The following is a 17,877-nucleotide window of genomic DNA, read 5'->3' on the forward strand; positions in this document are numbered from 1 at the left end:
GCAGGGCCCTTGGGGCCCCATTGAGGTAGGGAAGGCTCTGGGTGGAAAGAGCCCTGCGTCAGCAGGCTGGGGCGGCCATGGGCTGGGAGCTCAGACCTGGTGGGATTCTAAGTGCACGTGTGTGTGGACGTGGGTGTGTGTGCAAGGATGTGTGTGAGGGTGGTTGTGGATCACAATGTCTTTTTATTGTGGAGCCCAGGCAATCCTCCCCAGCTCTGTAGGTGGCCTCTGGCCCATGGGCTGGCTTTGGGAGCCCTTTGGTCACACGCCCCTCCTGGGTCCTCCTCTTCTGCCCACTCCTTCGCCCTCATCTTTGCTGGCTCCTCCTCCCCCATCTTTCAAAGGCTTTGTTCCTTGCGATTTGTCTCCAGCCTCCTTTTCTGTTGGCTCTGATGACACAGGCAGATGACGGCTCTAAGGACGCCTGACCCCAGACACTGAAGATGTGCTACAAGGCCACATGGTAGGTAAGTCCCCAAGGATGTCCTGACCCCAGAACCTGTGAAGACGTTTAGTATAAGGCCACAGGATGGTGCAGACCTGAGGAAGGCTGTGGATCCTGAGGGACCATCCTGGATGGCCAAGTGGGCCCACTCTGACCACCCGAGCCCTGGACGTGGAACACTTTCCCTGGTGGGCACAGGAGAGAAGTGGGGGAAGAGCCAGCAGAGAAGAGCTCATGCCACTGCTGGTTCTGGGGACGAGGGAGGGACGGTGAGCCGGAGAGCTGCTGTGCAGGGAGGAGATGGGGCCTCTGCCCACAGCCTTGGGAACCGCGCGCCACCAACTCCTGGAAGCAGGTTGAACTGAGTCCCCAGAAAGGACCTTTCCTTTCAGCCTGGGAGACCCTAAGCAGGGAGCTGACCAGATGGGGAGATGATCTGTCATGTGGCTTTAAAACATCCAGTCTGTGGCAGCATGAATTGTCCCCATCTTGAGTGGCCCCGCTCCTCTCTGGGCTTTGCAAACACGTAGGGGCCCTGCTCTCCACCTCCCTGATTTCAGCCCCTCGACCACCCTCTATAGCACAACTGCCCAGACACACCCAGCGTCAAGTGTTAGAAAGGCAAAGAACTTGCCTTCGTCCCCGTCCTCCCCAGTGCTGTCCACCAGATGGCCAAGCTCTCCTGCTGCGCATGGACTCTCTGTCATCTTGGTGGAAGCGCCTCCGTCTCAGGGGCCTCCCCTGGCCACTCTGTGCTCGCATGGTCCCTTTCAGGTTTATATTGCCCCAGGCATTCACTGTGCCGTTCTCTGTGTCCCCTCCTGGATGCCAGCTCCCTCTGCCCTTCCTTCAGCTATTCAGCAGGTAGTAACAGGCGGCTTCCAAGTCAGGCTGGACTCTCGGCAGTTCACAGATACCTTTTCATCTGACACGGCTTTGCTCTTGCAGCTCTAGCTGTAGGATGGTGCCCAGCATGTAGCAGGTGCTCAGTGAGTTGCTGAGTGGGTGATACATGAATCATGCCCAGCACATAGTAGGTGCTCAGTGAGTAGCTGAGTGGGTGATACATCCAACCTGACCATAATGCCTGCCAGGTCTATATCCTCAGCACCTCTCCTATCACACACCGGTTCTGAAACAGCCCTGTCTGGGTATGAGAACTGGCTGAAGGTTCATGCGACTAAAGAAAGAAGCAGACAGGTCCAGGATGGCAGGGGGCGGGTTTGCTGGGAACTTGCTGATGACAGTATGGCCCTGGGCTGCAGCTAGACCAGAGGGTCCCTGGGATGTGGTCAGAAAGAGGGGTGTTCAGGAAAAAAGTGACTTTGAGACACCTGGTTCATCTCCAGCTGATACCAAGGACACTTTTCTGGCCCCAGGGTCCTGTTGCCAAGCTCCACATACCACTCTGGTGGTTTAGTCTGCTCACACTGTGCTGGGAGCTTATGCAGGCAGGGACGGTGGTGGCAGCTATGAATCAAGATGACTGAGGTCATGTCAAGCTGAATCCATGCACCACCTGTGTCCATGCTGGCTTCTGGCCGCTGCCCTCTTGTCTTCTGGTGCCCAGTTTGGTCTTCAGTCAGCCCGATGTTTCACTTTCCACTGTGCCGTCTGCCTTTGCTTCTGGCCTTGCATGTAGGCTCCTGGCCATGCTGCCTCTGCTCCTCCCTGTTCCCTTCTCTGGGCAGGTTTCCACTCTGCTGGGCGAAGGGCCCGACCTCCGCCTTGCCCTGCCTGGAGAAGGTGATTTTCTTCAGTTCACTGGCTCTGCTGTCCTGCCCCGCCACCCCCCTTTGTGGTGAAGGCCCTCACCAGAGCCACTCCCTTGCCAGCTCCCAAGGGGCTCCAGCCTGTGAGCTCAGAGCACATCTGCTTGGGCACGGGGTGCACCAGCTGGCACTGGGCAGGGCTCAGCTAGTACCCGCCGAGCGAGTGAGCTGGCTCCCGTGGCTTGGTGCGCCTGGGCCAGGCCGTCGCGCAAGCCAGCCGGGCGCTGTTCTGCCAGTGTCGATTTGCAGGCGCAATTATATGTGCAAATGCATTTTCACTGTTCTGCCTTAGGACCCGATTTTTGAAAATTAGATTTTAAATGTCGCATCCTCCTCACTCAAGCTCATGCCTCTAGACATCCAGCGCATAATTCAAAATGAAAGGCGTAGAAAATCGGGCTCATTTAGCTTACTCTACTTGAAATCCATATTAGGCTATTTTTAAATTCTTGACGACCTGGTGCTCTTGAGGGGTAAGAGGGAGGGGCGGGCGGGTGGGACACTGCTGTAAATGGTTAGGGACGCTGCATGCCACCGTCTGTTTCAGTGTGTCCAGATTTCACATTAGCATTGTCCCAGATACGATTTCCGGAGTCAGAGGTTGGAGACGTGCTCCTGCCTGGACATGGCAGCTCACTCCCCACTTGTGGGGGGCCAGAGCCAGCCAGCCTGTCCTGGCTGACCTCCTTCATTCTGTCTCCCAGGGAGCCCTGGTCCCCTGGCTGTGCCCACCCAGCAGGCAGCAGGCAGCAGGCGGAGAGCAGAGTGCGACTTTTCAGCAGGGGCACAGGTGTCTGCCTGAAGGCACCAGGTGGGCAGCAGGTTGCTCCGCTGCGCCCCCAGTAGTCCTGCATCCTGGTTCCCAGGGAGGGTTTCGTTCAGCCACCGTCAGGCCCACAGAGATACACGTGGCTGTTCTGCTGGCCTTGGTGAGGGTTTCTAGGCCGAGTGCTGGGATCACACTGGGGCCCTGTGACCCCACCCCTGTGAGTGCATGGCACAAGTGGCCCTGGTGCTTCCCCAGGGAGACAAGGAGCCCCCACTTGCATTCACCTCCAGGGTGCTTCCCACATGCCACTCTATGCTCTGACAAAGGACAGTGGGAACCAGGAGCATGGCCAGAAAAGCAAGGAACCCAAGGGGCGAGACACCCTGCTGCTGATACACTGTCGTCAGGAAACTTGGATTCTAATAGGAGAGACAGACCAAAAGCAGGGGAAGTCACCACTGTTGTAAGGACTTGGAGGCAACTGTTGAGAAACACAGAGGAAGTCCCAGGCAGCCAGTGACTGGAAGGGAGCGTCCACAAAGGAGGAGACCTTACAGCTGAGGCCTATGGGACGGGAAAGCCCTGGCAGGGAAGTTGGGGGGGGGGGCTCACGGGCAGGGGCAGGGGTAAGGGCTCTGCGGTGAATTAAGGAGCAGACCAGGGGAGAGGGGACAGGGCCCATGCGGGGGCAGGCCCTTCAGGCCCTGGGTGGGTGCTTGGCTTCTGTTCCAAGGCCCAGGAGACCAGTGCAGGGGTGAGAAGGAACATGGGCTCCCTCTCCAGTGGGAAGAGCCACGTGGAACATTGTACCTGACCCCTCAGGATGCGGCAGGGCGACCCTGCGTTTCCTGTCTGAGCTCTGCATTCCGCCTTCCCTGCCTCCCAGCTCTGCTGCATGGAATGGAAGACATGACAGGCAGATATGCAAAGCCCAGTGTCAGGGCACTGTACCGCGGTACCGGGAGGCACACCAGGTGGGTGCTCCCTGGTGCCCAGGGGCATTGCCTGCCTGCCCAGAGCTGGCCAGGCCTGTGCTGTCCCGGGGCTCACAGCCATACCCTGGTGGAGGTGAAGGACTGCATTCCCCATCAGCCACTTCCATATGGTTGAAATTCATTTTGCTAACCGTGCTCACGCTGCCAGGCTTGCCCTTCTCTTCTCCCTCGTCCATTTCAGAATGAACTGCAGATGTGGGTAGGAACAGGCTCATTGCTATAGTATGGGGCAGGGGCAGAGACAGCAGGTGACCACACACCGGGCACTTGAAGCTATGACCAGCAAGTGGCTAAATGCGGCAGGCCCCACAGATGTTAGCATGTGGCTCTGACATTAGCCAGGTGTGGCCAGGCCCCAGGTCAGGAGATGCCTGCCGCTGAGAAGGGAGCTGGGTGCTCTCCGTTCCAGAAGAAGGGGCAGCTGCGCTCTGCAAAGCCACATGGGAAGCACTGGGGTAGTCAGGAGGAGAGGGAGAGATGTTGACAGAGCTTTCCCTGTCGCTTTTGAGGGATGAGGTGGGCCAGGCAGGGCAGGCAGGCTTGGGACAGCCAGCGTGAGAGGTTTTAGGGCTCTGGTGCAGGGGAGGTCCCTGGTTGTCTTGCACCTGCCCTGGGAATGAGGGCAGGGGACAGATGAGGGCCCAGCAGGGGAGGTGTGTGGGCTGTGCTCTGGCTGGGGTGGGAAGGGCGGGTTCTGTAGGAGTCACTGACTCCAGGAGGGTCCACCCCTGTGGGGTCAGCAAGACCCCACCAGAACACGGAAATGAAAGCCATCACTCAGACGCTAGGTGAGCGCAGCTTCTTAATGCTAGGAGACCTGACCTGGGAATTGTTGAACCCCTGGGTTCTGTGCCAGGAAGTGCAGGGGCAGGGAGTCGGCCTGTCCCCAGCCTAACACACGGTGTCGCAGGACCCTCTTGCAAGAAAAACTCCCAGAGTCATGTACGGGAGCCCCCGCTCCAGAGGGCAAGTTCCCTCCTGGAAACTGAGAGTGCCCCAGTGAGGTCCATGAGCGGCCTCCTCACCTGGGCCTCGGAAGTGTGGGTTGGTTAAAGGCGTAGATTTGGCATAAACCAGCTGGGCCTGAAGTTTTCATTTACTCTGTGAAATGGTTTCCCTCAGCCTCAGCCTCGTCATCCTCAAAAGGGATTCCGAGAATTATTGTGAGACTTGAATGAAGTAAATGACGCAGCTGGAAGCATCACGCTAGCTAGGGGATGGGGCTACTTTCTCTAGCCTAGGAAGATCAGGTGGATATGGTGTTTTTTTTTTTAAACATCAAATATTTCAAGAAGAAAGTTTTTCATTTAAAAAACAAGTTCCAGGTTGCATTCCTTGTCCTGTCAACAAGAAGGACGAGAATTCAATCTGTGCATGTGTGTGTTCGTGTGAGCAAGTGTGTGTTCGTGTGAGCACGTGTGTGCACCTGTGTATGCGTGTGTGTGTGTGTGCATGTGTGTTATGTTGAGGGAGGGAGGAAGGGATGAATCAGAGAACGAGGCTGCTCTTACCTGCACAGTGCTAGAGGGAGTCAGCAGCTCGCTGAGCAGGTCTGACACTCAGCTCAGTTACCAGACCCCACACCCTGCAGTCACAGGCTGGAAAGTAGAGCATCAGCCCCGGGAGCCCCCAGGGTCGGTGGGGATCGATGTGGGCAGGGGCTTCTTTCCACTGGCAAGGATATCAGACGAGGCATGTGCGAGGCTGGAAGGGACCTTCCTACTTCCAGCTTGCTTCCACCCTGTGGCATCGGCTGGCTCTCCCTTCTGTCCTGACACCTGCTGATTTATTGGGCCCAGGGCTTCCAGGGCATCAGGAGTCTGCACAGGGCAGCAGGCCTAACTGGGGTGTGAGTGACTGTTCTGGTGGTATCTGTTAGCTGGTGGTGTCTGGCATCTGCCCCTGGGAGTGAGGGCAGGGGACAGGTGAGGGCTCAGTAGGGGAGGTGTGTGGGCTGGCAACAGGCCCAGCTGGTGAGACCGGGGGCTTTGGGGCTGCATGTGTGAGCGCTGGCCATGGAGCTCCTACTCTGTCTCCTTCCTTCTCTGCTGCCTGCTCTGTTTCTACAGACCTGGGCAGAGGACTGGCTGGCCCTTGCGATGGACTCTGGGCGCAGGGCTGCTGTTCAGAGCTCTCTGAGTGGACTTGAAGGAAAACCTCAGCCTGTGCCTCCCACAGGGCGTCCAGTGGAGGTGGAGGGATGAGCACTGGATTTGGGTCCTGTCTGGACAGCTGAGTCCTGGGGTGATGTGGCATTTTCCCATACTCTGCTCTTGGCACCTCTGCCAGTGAGGAGTGAAATTTTGAAATCTGATGTCTTGTTTTTCTGAAGTGAGGCCAGGCCTTCCAGGTGCTGTGTGATGGCCAAGCCCCTCAGTGGAGCAGCTAATGTCTGACCACATGAGTGGGCGGCCCCACGGAGAGCCCTGGCTCCTGTCCACGTTTAGGCCTCGGAATCAGCGGCTGCCCTCTTGACCACTTCAGTTCCCAGAAGCCGTGTTCTGTGCGACTTCACGGCCAGTCTGCCAGAGGCTGCTGACCTCCTGCCCACATCCATGACTAGCAGTGCTGCCCTCTGTCAGGCAGACGCAGGCTGTCATCTGCGGAAACCCAGCTGGGCCCGCACCGCTCTTCTCCCTCCTGCCACGCCTACCCTGAAAGGGTACTGCGGGGGCCACGGTCAGGGTTCCCATCAGGCCCACGGGATGTTTTTGGGTTGTTGGTTCTGATGAAGACTGTTTATGGTGCCCCACAGGGAGAGGTCAGGGTCAGCGCCTGGCCCTAGCCATCTCTGTGTCCCTGGAGTGGGGTCCTTGGCATGTCGGGCATAGCGTCTTGTGTGAAGTGGGCCAAGACTGGACACCTGGATGGTGGTTTGTGTTTGTGGCCTACACTCTGTAAACATTTCACAGATTAACCACATTCAAGTGTCAACCGGTTTTTATTTAGTTGGAGTAACCTAGTTACGTGCATTCCACTCTGGTGGTGTGGCCTGGATCACATAATCAGCATCACTTGGCAAAGGGAAGAAGCAGATGCCTTCCTGCCTTTATCAGGAGCCCTGGGGTCCCTTCTCTTTGATCCATTAGCGTTTCCTGGAGCACTCAGCCTCTCCCTGGCATTCAGCACCTCCCTGGCAGTTAGAATTAACTGTGGCACTGAGCAGCTCTCGTGGCACTGAGCACTGACTACAGCACCCAGAATCTCCCGTGGTACTTAGCACTAACTGTGGAAATCAGAATATCCCATGGCTCTGAGCAGCTCTCGTGGCACTGAGCACTGACTACAGCACCCAGAATCTCCCATGGTACTTAGCACTAACTGTGGAACTCAGCATATCCCACGGCACTGAGCACTAACTGTGGCACTGGCACCTCCCTGGCACTCAGCACTAACTATGGTGCTCAGCATTCTCCTGTGGCACTTAGCATTAACTGTGGCACTTAGCACCTCCCTGGCAGCCAGTACCTCCTGTGGCACCCAGTACCTCCTGTACCACCCAGCATCTCCCATGGTTTTCCCTGGGTTCTTGGGTCCTGCATGACATAAAACTGGCCAGGTGAACCTGTTATGCCCTCTCTTCTTAAGTGGTCTTTTGAGACGGGCTATGACACTTTGATGGTGAGGTACAGCAATCCTTTTCCTCCCTGACAGCTGGTGGCCTTCTCCTGGATGATAATAGGAACTTCCCAGCATCTGTCTGCTTCCACCCTGTCCTCTGTGATCCTCAGCTTGGTGACTATGAGCCAGTCCCCCTTACTCTGTAGCATCTCCCATTTAGTTGGGACTTACACCCTGGCAGAGACTTTCTGATTCTTGCAGCCACATGGCACGGTGTCGCCATCACTGAGGTCTGTGAGTTCTGAGAGCTGGAATTTGGACAGGTGTGTGGGTTGGTTTGTCTATCCGTGATGTCTGGGTCCCTCTGGTGCAAAGGCAAAATACCAACAGCCTGTCAGGCACGTCTGGGGTTGATGCTGGCTGCGGGCTGAGGCCTGCGCCTGGCTGTTGCCTCCACCCCTGCACGTGGCTCCATGGGACATGGGCTTCCTCATGGCATGGTGGCCGGCTCCCAGAAGAGGGGGCCAGGCAGAGTTGCATGGAATCCCATTACACTTGGGTGTGGAGAGGTCACAGCCTGTCCAGATTCCTGGGAGGGAAATGGGCTTTGCCTCTGGATGGGGAACGGAAGGTTCTAGAACAGAGGCATGCTGGGGCCCCATTTGGGAGCACAGTCTGCCTCATGGCCACGTGACTGGGCCTAGGTTCTGCCTGCCTTGTCTCTTCTCTCCGTGGAGCACTGGGCCCCAGCCACTTTGTGGTGCACTCAGGGTGGCTCCAGCCCTGGGACCTTCAGACTGGCTGCCCTTCCGCCTGCCCTGCTCAGCTCAGGACGCTTGCCATCTCTCCCCTGCCCTCTGCAAGCTATTACTCAGGCGTCACCTTCCCAGGAGGCCTGCTCTCACCGCTCTGCAGCCCCGATTGTCTTTCTTTAACTTGCTCTCCACAGTACTTACCTTAAGTTTCTAGGGAACTTCTTTCAATCATCGCCTGGTCAGGATGTAACCGCTGCAGAAGCAGGAGTCTTGAGCTTTTCTGTTTGCTGACCTTTCCCAAGGGAATGGGATGTGGAGCAGGAAGAGCTTCTCCGTCTGGGACTTTTGGAACTTGCTGTACTTGCTCCAGATCGGCTGTTGAGCAGAGCTCTGCTTTGTAGAGCCTTCTGGTGACAGGCAAATCCCCACATGCAGACAATACCTGGCATGTGGCAGGTGTTAAAATAAAAGAAAAGCCAGTCAGCCCTCTGTTCTGGGGTTCTGCATCCATGGATCCAACCCACCTCAGATTGGGACTATTTGACAAAACCCGGGTCTGTACTAAATATGGAACAACTATTCACAGGCCATTCCCACCGTCTGAGGCATTGCCAGGAATCCAGGAGGATTTAGATCATGCACGAGGATGTGTATAGGTTATATGCAGGTTCTCTGCCCTTTTATAGATGGCACTTAGCATCTCAAACTCTGGCATTTGGGAAGGGTCCTGTTGCCCACCTCCTGGACATGAGGGATGATTATGTTGAACAAGTCACCTGGAAAAACACTTAGCACATGACATAAACAGTTTTATTGCCCAAATATCTCTTTTTATGAAGCAATGAACCAACATTTCTGATTATTTTATTTTTTTGAGTAAATATTTAGTTTCTTTGCAAGGAGGTCCAGGGTGCATTTCCAGCTTCTTCCATACACCTGACCCTACTCCAACATACACGTTGGCAGAGTAGGACCCCAGACTCCAGGGGCGCCATTTGGGGCAGGCGGGCCTCTGCTCTGTGGGTTCCCAGTTCACAGTGGTAGTGAGCCCTGCAATGTGGACTACCTGGAGACTAAGCGGAGTCCAGAATGAGGCCAGCAGGGAAGCTGCCCTGACAGTGGATGGCCACTACAGCCCCCTCTGCAAGTGCCACCCCTGCGGGTGCCCTTCGGAGCACTTCATGCCCATACTCAGCGCCTGGGGAGGGGCTATCCAGTCCTCAGAGCCTGCCCGGGGGTTCAGGTCTTCCTCATGTCCAGCGCTCGCTGCCACTTGCCCCTTCTGTGTGTATTTGGTGACTGGTGTGCTCTGCATCGACTCAGATGGTGGCTGGCCTCACTGGAGGGTCAAAGGGTGGCTGGCCTCACTGGAGGGTCATGCCAGTGAGTGGGCCTATGGTCCTCGGCTGCATCTTCTGTAGAGCAGAGGTTGCTCCACACTCTGTTCTCTTCCCTGTGTCCCACAGCCAAGTTGGCTGCAGGTGGGGAGATGCGTGGAGCACCCGTGACCACTGATGGGCGGGCGGTCAGTGTGTGGCCTGGAAGGAACCAAGCCAGGACAGCACAGTGAGGGTGCACCATCTCTGACTCCCTCAGAGACACCTGAAACCTCAGCCTCCTTCCCTGCACAGGACACGGGTCCCTGCCGTGATGGGCCTCAGTGTTTTCCTGACACAGGAGGCCTCCGTTGCCAGAGGCGTGGCCACGATCCTGGACATGTCCCCGGCCTGTGTGATTCTGGTTTCTGTCTCACTTCAGGGACATTCATGTTGCACTTCTGTTTTGCAGAAGCGAGTGTGAAGGAGAAGACCGTGAAGTACATGGAGGTGCTTGAGGGAAACCTGCGCAGGTGAGGAGAATACCTGCATCACAGACCCCGGGCGCACCTGGAGGCTCCACGAGGGTTCACCGGAATTTAGTCCAGTCCGTGAAAAGGGCTTGCCAAGAAAAAGTGAAGTCCTCTGGGCCCCCAGGGGAGGAGCAGGTGCCATACAAATATCTCTCGGCTCAGGTTTCCACCTTTACAAAGCAAATCACCTGGGATGCTTGCTGTGTCCTGGGGAGAACACAGGACAGCCTTCATGTCCCTTGGTAAGGACAAGCATGGGATTCCGCCTCATGCCTTGTGAATCCGTTTAGACATGGTTTGAACAATACAGAAATGCACGTCGTAGGTTCTGTTTTGAATCCTGAATCAACTAGCGTGAACATTCCTGGTTGTTTTTTTTTTAACCCAGTTAGGAATTCAGACAGGAGGACCCTCAGGCAGTTGTGGCATGTCGAGATGTTTCTGGCTCTCCGTACTTCTGAAAACGAACCAGCCCCCGGGCTCTGCTCCTAATTAAGGAGCAGGTTTGGGAATGCAGAATGTGCTCTCCACCCTGGGAGGCATTTGGTTTTAGGGCTAAGTGTTGCTACTATTTTGGAAGTGGTTAAGTAGCTCTTCAGAAAGGCCACGCCTGGGACCTGTCCTGGGACAGTGCCCTGGGCCCACAGGTCTCCCTGGGAGGTGGTGGAGCCTGCTGTCAGGGGGAGCCGGGCACTCACTCTAGAGGGTTTGTTCTCCTTGTGGAAAGCGACACACTCTCTGCCTGGCCATTCCCTGCCTCCTACACCTCAGACTGTTGAAAGTGGCTAGTGGGGAGTGGGGGAGGCGCTGCCCATCGGTGTGGCTTGGCTGAGGCAAGAACCCTGGGTTCAGGCTGGCTCCCTGCCCTCTTGTCCCCCTCAGACCCCAAGTCTGGTCGACCCTGCCTCCTGGGCACATTGCAGGGCCACCTTTGTCTGCTCGTGCACTGTCCTCTCCGGGAACATTCAGCTCACAGCGCGGCTCCCTGCCTCCAGTGTCCTCCTTGTCCTCAGTCCTGAGGGCTCTGAGCATGTGTCTTAAACACAGCCTGGCATTGCAGGTGACTGCCCTTTGTCCTCAGCTCATGTCCAAATGCCTTCCCAATGCTCATAGCTTCTCCTGGTGACTGCGTCCTTGGGGGTTACCGTCACCAGCCATCCCCCTGTTCCAGTGTGCAGGTCCTCCTGCTCTTTCTAGGCCTCTGGGTTTTCCTAGAAGAGGAGCCACCTCAAAGGGGAGATGTTATCCTTCCCCAGGGCACCTGGCATGTGCCAGGCGGCTCCACCCCTCATCCTTCGCCTGGCCTCCCGAGGCTTTGCCCAGCTGCACACCACTGGACCTTGGTGGGTCCAGTCCTCGCCCATCCTCAGGGTTAAGTGCCTCCATTGAATCTGCTGTGGCTGCCCACCCCTGAGCAGTGGTCTTGCACCGTGCTGTCCGGGCTGCCTGGGGCATCCGGCAGGGCCACGAGGCCACCTGTCTTGTCCAGGAGTGCATCCGCAGGGATTTGCCAGTGCTGATGTCAGGTGCCTGGAAGCCTGTGCTTGCACAGATGGTTCAATAAACACAGCCAGGTGGTAGATACCCATGTCCTCTCCCATCACCTCCGCCGCTCTCTCTGCCTCTTCAGCCATGCAGATGCCCCCAAGCCAATTGTCCTTGACCTCTTGACTCACGTCCATTTGCACTTAGAAGGCCTCCACATTGTCCTGTGGCCAGGGTGGTGGCTGGTGGGGTGGGAGTTGACCAGGCAGCCAGGGTGTATACTCTTAAGAAGGCAGTTTTATAGGTGCCTCAGATCAAAGTGGACACTGCCAAATGGGTGGTAAGGGCCAGCCCCTCATGTGGCAGTGCTGTCCCCAAGTGGTGATGGCTGTGCTCACATGCCCTGATGACCATCTCCCCTGATGGTCCATCACATCTCTTCCTCTCCAAGGAAACAACACCTGAGGCACAGAAATAGTTTTCTGCCCTGGTGCCGTTGGCCTCATGGTGACTGCTCAGTGCATACTGCAAGGCATCAAGTGACTAAAGCTGGTGGCAGATGTTGGCCAAAGTCCCCGTGGCATCCTGTAGCCTGACAGGGCTTTGGAAAGAAAGCTGCTGAGAGCAGGCTGGTCCACTCCCTCCTGCTGGGCCACTGCAGGGGATGCCCTTAAAGGGCAGTGCACAGGGATTCCCATCTGGCCAGTTGCGGTTCAAAGACACACGCAGATGGCCACACGGGCTTTGTCACTCTCTAGGTGCACAGAGACCTGGACGCTAGGTGCAGTCAGAGGGCTCAGCGTCCCTGTCTGTGGGAAAGTCAGTCAGCTGCTGGAGGAGGGTAGAGGCCAGCAGTGACCCAGGGGATCTGCATGGCACAGAAGAGAGCTGGGTACTAGAGCAGGGCTTGGCTGCGGCCCTCTGCCTTGGAGTCAGGTGCACATGCATAATGGCTCCTTCCTCCACAAAGGGGAGACACCACAGGAGAGCTCTGTTTGACCTCTGCCTGTTGGTGCAGGTGCCTCTCTCTTCTGTGTCACTCAGCCAGAGGGAGGCAGCAGCCAGGCTCTGCAGTCACTCTCCAAGTGTCCCTCCTTTTCCCACAGGGCAGTGAAGCCTCTTCCTAAAGGCCTCTCCCACATCAGCCTGCACTTTTGCACAGCTCCCTTTCCCCCTGCGTAGCTGCTGGCCATGCCACGTCCCCTGGGCTCTTGTGAGGGGCTGCACCCTGCTGGCCCAGTCTTGTCTGCAGTCCCCACCGCATGGTGCCCAAGGCGCCCCACTTGCTGGACCCCCTGGGTGCCCCAGTCACCTCTGCAGCACCGCTGCAGAGTCCCCCGCTGCCCCATGAACGCTCACACCAGGACACAGCGCACGTGCCCCTCTGCGAAGCCCTGCCTGCCCCTCCTGCTCCTGCGGGCACCACCTGGCAGCCACACGCAACAGTGCATTGTGAGGGCCGCCTGGTTCTGGCAGACTTTGCTCCTCCAGGGCGTATTCCATGCCCCACCAGCCTGGTGTTCTGGAGGTGGCAGGCTGTCTGGCACATGGAGAGCCTAAATCAGATTCAGCGTTCCGATCAACGGATCAGTAGCGGTCACCTCTGGACACTTATTCTTAACTATTAGATTCAAAAGTCAGTGGCTTGAGAAGACGTAGCATCCAAAACCCACATCCTGGCCATCAGATCTCAGGGGTAATGATGGGAGATTAGAGAGATTGGAGGTGAGGTGTCCCCCAAAAGCTCACATGTGAGACAATGCAAGAGGGTTCAGAGGAGCCGTGATTGGGTTGTGAGAGTCTTAACCCAATCAGTGAATGAATTCCCTGGTGGGATTAACTGGGTGGTGACGGCAGTGGTGGGTGTGGCTGGAGGGGTGGGAATTGGGGCGTGGCTCTGGGCATATATTCATATCTGGCAGGGGAATCTCCCTCTGCTTCCTGATCATCATGTGAGCCACACTCTTCGGTCATGGTGTTCAGCCTCACCCTGACCCCTGAGGAATGGAGCTGACCTTATGTGGACTAAGACCTCTGAAACTGTGAGCCCCCAATAAACTTTCCCTCCCCTGAAATTGCTCTGGTGGCGTTCTTTCGTCACAGAAGTGAAACACCTGACTAAAACAGATGGCAACAGCCAATCCTGCCCTTGAAGCTCCGTGCCACGTACTCTCCTCCTCCAGGCCTGCATTCAGAGGGGACAGTGCAGGATTGTGTTGACTTAGCTCTTTCCCTTGTGGCTGAAGGGTTTTCATTTCTGTTATCTCAGTTATTATGTGCTCTTTGTTATCTTCCTTTATCATGGGGTCAAAAGAAGCTTTCCATCTTTACTTTGTAGACGGGCTACTTTTTTTTCATCAATCTCAAATCTTGTGTCTCTAACCACTGTAAAAAGGGATTCTTTGTTGTGCAGGGCAAACCCCCATCTCTGGCGGGTACCCCCTGCCTCATGTGTGCTGGTTTTGGGTAAACTTATCGGATCTTTTGCAAGCAGGACCGATGGTAGCCCCCTTCTTCTTTCTACTCTCTCCCGTCCTCTCTCTGCTTGGTTTTCCCTGAAGTTGAAGATAAACCATGAATGTCAGGGAGGAAATGGGTACCAGAGCACATGCATGTCATTTTCTTTGCAAGTGCAGGAGTCATTTAAACATGTAGAGACGGTGCTGGAGAATGCAGTTTTGTGGATTGTGGGTTATTTTTGCTTCCTGGAACTCTGCTTGCAATTCTCAAGTGTGTGAGTGTGAATCACACTTTTATAATCAGAAAAGAAAACAGGAAAATCATTACAATCTGCTTTGAGCTTGGAGGAGTTGGAAAATTCTTCAGAGGTTTTCTTGGCTTTAGAAGAAACTCTCGAGAGCGCTTTGGTCTCACCTGAAATTTACTTTGAAATTTAGAGGCTGACAAATTGCTCTAAAGGTAATTCAGTTTTTTGTTTTTTTTTTTTTAAAAAAAAACAACTCACATTTATCTTCTAATAATCTTGAAATGTGCACATGGATAGGCCGAGAGTCATGGTGCCCATGAACTCACCTGCTGAAGGAGGCCCAGAGGTCGCTGCAGGGGGGAGGTGGGCTGGAGAGGGCCTTGGCCGTCTCTGCCTCGGCCCCTTCTCAGCCAGTTTGTGTGGTCATTCAGTCTCTGGTCCAGATGTTGGCAAAACCAGAGGAGCAGACAGCTTCCTGGAATGGGAAGAATCTGGCAAAATGGTGCTGGCCTTCCTCGTCAGCTGGGCAGTGTCAGCAATGGCAGGGAGAAGCCTACTGAGTGGCTGGACTTCCAGGGAGCGCCCTCCAGCTGAGGCGGCACTGCGCATGTGCAGGATGCTCTCTGAGACCCAGACCTGTCCCTCCCCAGGCTCCCTGGCTTCTCCGTCACTACTGAGAACAAGGGTGGCTGGCCACCTGCCAAGCTCGGTGAAGATGGGTTTAGGTTGAAGACAGGGCCTCTGGAGAGTTGTTTCCAAAGAGGTGGGAAGGACATTTTAGAATGTGTACTTCATGCTTTCATTTCACCCATTGAGATTTTGTCTTTAGAAATGTTACATATGAAGAAGGTCACACATGAATATCAGGGAGGAAATGGGTACCAGAACACACGCGTGTCATTTTCTTTGCAAGCGCAGGAGTCATTTAAACATGTAGAGACGGTGCTGGAGAGAATGTCCATTTCCTTACTTCCTAACACTGATCCAGTCTCACATCCAGCAAGTGGCCTCTTCTCCCAGCAGCCTTCTGTGTCCCACATCCACAAAGGGAAGCAAGAGCTAGTTAGTCCTTAGAGGAGGAGCTGGAGGAGTCGCACTGGAGCTGTACCCAGGAGGTGAGGAAGGCAGAGACTGGGGGCTAGAGGGCAGAGGGCAGGGAACCAGCTTACCTGAGCTTGCACTGGGGCCTCCAGGCAGGGATTGAGACCTGCTCAGATCATGGCCCTCTAGAGTCTGCCCACCCCGCTGTGCTACCCAGATTCCCTGTCTGCTTCCTAGGGGGAGGTCTGCAGTGAGGAGTGGGCTCCTCAGAGCCACATGGAATGCACCAACTGTGCCAGGCAATCTGAACATCCTGGGCACCCAGCTCCTCCCACCCCCAGGAACATCTCAGCAATGCAGAGGGAATGGAAGGAAATGGATCTGACAGACAGCTGCCTGTAGGTGTGCAGCTGCCTGCTGGGAGCCCCCCGGGGATCAGAGGAAACCAAGCAAGGGCCTCCCTGTCCCTCCCTACAGTTCACTCGATTGTTGGTTGCTGATGGACACCTCTCCCTCTGGGCTTGGTGGGCACAAGTTGAACACGCCCTCCTCAGGACGGAGTCCTCACGCAGAGCCAGGGCTTCCCCACGCAGGGCCCCCGCCTCTTCCCTCTGCAGCCTTGGAGAGCCTGAGCGGGAAGTGCAGGCCTTTCTTTCCCCGTCGGTTATCTCTGTTCCCAGGTGGGGACAGTTTCAGCTCTCTCTCTCTCTCCTGGGCAGTGAGGGTGCAGAGATTGGGAGGTGCAGCATCCTTTCTGTCCTCTCCTGAGGCTGGTCTCTGAGCGGAGCGGCTATCCTGCTGATTCTGCTGAAGGCCATCTCTGCCTCTCTGGCTCCTCCTGTTTCCTTGCAGCCCTGAGGCATCAGTGGCCTGCTGTGGCACAAACTCTGCCTCTGACCTCACTGCTTCTGGGGGCTCATGAATGCATGGAAGTCCAGCCATGGGTGGAGACATGGCCGCAGGGCCCCGTTTCCCTTCTGAGCAGGTAATTCAATCCTGCATGTCACAGGGGAAGTGGTCATGAGAACACTCACTGTGGGTCTTGTCCACTTTGAACTTTGAGGCCATTTGGCTGGATTGTTTGTCTGGTTTTCAAAGAGAAACAAGGATTGAAAATGCTTTATTAGGTGTGAACAGGTAAAATGGAAATCACTACATGCTCACTAATTTAATAAATCACCACTGATTGTTTCATTTTTATATTATTTCCTCTCATGCAGAAAAATCTTATGTATTCTTAAAGTAATGATGCTTTAGCAAGCATACATACAGAAAAAGTGATACATAAAATGTAACAAAGTGGCATGAATTAAAAAGAGTAAAAAGAAAAGGAAGGAAAAACAAAGATGGGGAGATTTTGTAGTCTTAGATGAGGACCAGACTCCCTGCTGCAGACGTTACTGTTCTGGATACTGAGCTAAATTTAGTAACAAAAATTACTAAATTTATGGCCAACGCAAAGGCCAATGCAAATGAGAGACTTCTAATGAACTTGGCAGGTCTTCTAATAAACTTGACTTCTAATGTATAATACTCTCCATTCTTTAAAACACCAGTGATGAATTTTTACTCAGAAATAGCTGCTTCACCTCCCAAGTGTCCACATGATGAGATCTAGTTCTTCAGAAAGATCGTGCAGAGCTCCAAGGAGAAGTCCTGCTCCCTAGTTTGGGCGGTCAGAAAGCCTGATCCTCTGACCTCCGCAGGGCCAGGGCCCAGTGGAGGGACCAGGCTGCTCTCCCCAGCTCAGGGTCAGGGCTGAAGAAGAGGTTCTGGAGTAGCATAAATGGTGTCCCTTCTCTTGAGCCATCACTTCAAAACAAAGAGGACCCTGGGCATCCCACACCACCTGCTCCTGTTTCCTGATGTCAGCGAGGAGACCTGAGGTCAGTCTGGGGGCTTCACAGGGGCAGGGCCTCTGGAGAGGTCTCCTTGTCCTCTCTCCTGACTTCCAGAGAGAACTGAGGCATGCAGAGGTGAAGTCGAGCTCCGCCTTGAGACGCTAGACACAGACTCGAGTGAGGCCACCTCTGAGTCCAGGGCCTTTGCTAGAATAATACACCACCTCAAGACTCAATTTCCCATATAAAAATGGGCTAATAAAGAAAAGGATAAAGAATATTTGTTGTTGGCAATAAGGCACGATACACGGTTGCCGTCACTCTAGTTGCCACCCGGCACAGTGAGAATGATGAAATAAAGGCAGTCTGTTGAAAGAACAGTCCTTAGTTTACAAAAGTGGAAGGGAACTTCCTCCTGGTGAGGGAAGGAGGAGAGTGGTCTGCTTGCAGCTGCTACCCCACAAGGCGCCCTGCCAGGCAGGGTGGCCAGCCTGCTCAGGTACCCATGCTCAGCAGGGTAGCCAGCCTGCTCAGGTACCCATGCTCAGCAGGGAGGCCAGCCTGCTCAGGTACCCACACTCAGTGTTTTGCTGCCTGCCTTTTGACCTGCTGTCAGCACCTCCTGCAGAGGGCGGGAGGGAGGGAAATGAGGCAGCC

At 55.2% G+C, this 17,877-nt stretch overlaps 1 protein-coding gene across 7 annotated transcripts in view; it reads left to right on the forward strand.

Annotated features, from left to right (window-relative positions):
- Positions 1-17,877, forward strand: part of Disc1 (DISC1 scaffold protein) — a 202,810-nt gene that overhangs the window by 134,712 nt on the left and 50,221 nt on the right. For 3 of the 7 annotated variants that reach the window (XM_048800370.1, XM_048800368.1, XM_048800369.1), the window contains one exon: positions 10,086-10,146. In XM_048800370.1, the coding sequence (XP_048656327.1) occupies positions 10,086-10,146 (61 nt within the window). Of the gene's footprint in view, positions 1-371; positions 468-10,085; positions 10,150-17,877 lie in introns of those variants that run through there. The other 4 variants (XR_007346494.1, XR_007346496.1, XR_007346495.1 and 1 more) reach the window with 4 other exon arrangements.

The sequence above is a fragment of the Marmota marmota genome, unplaced genomic scaffold (assembly GCF_001458135.2).
Source record: "Marmota marmota marmota unplaced genomic scaffold, marMar, whole genome shotgun sequence".
NCBI lineage: Eukaryota > Metazoa > Chordata > Mammalia > Rodentia > Sciuridae > Marmota > Marmota marmota.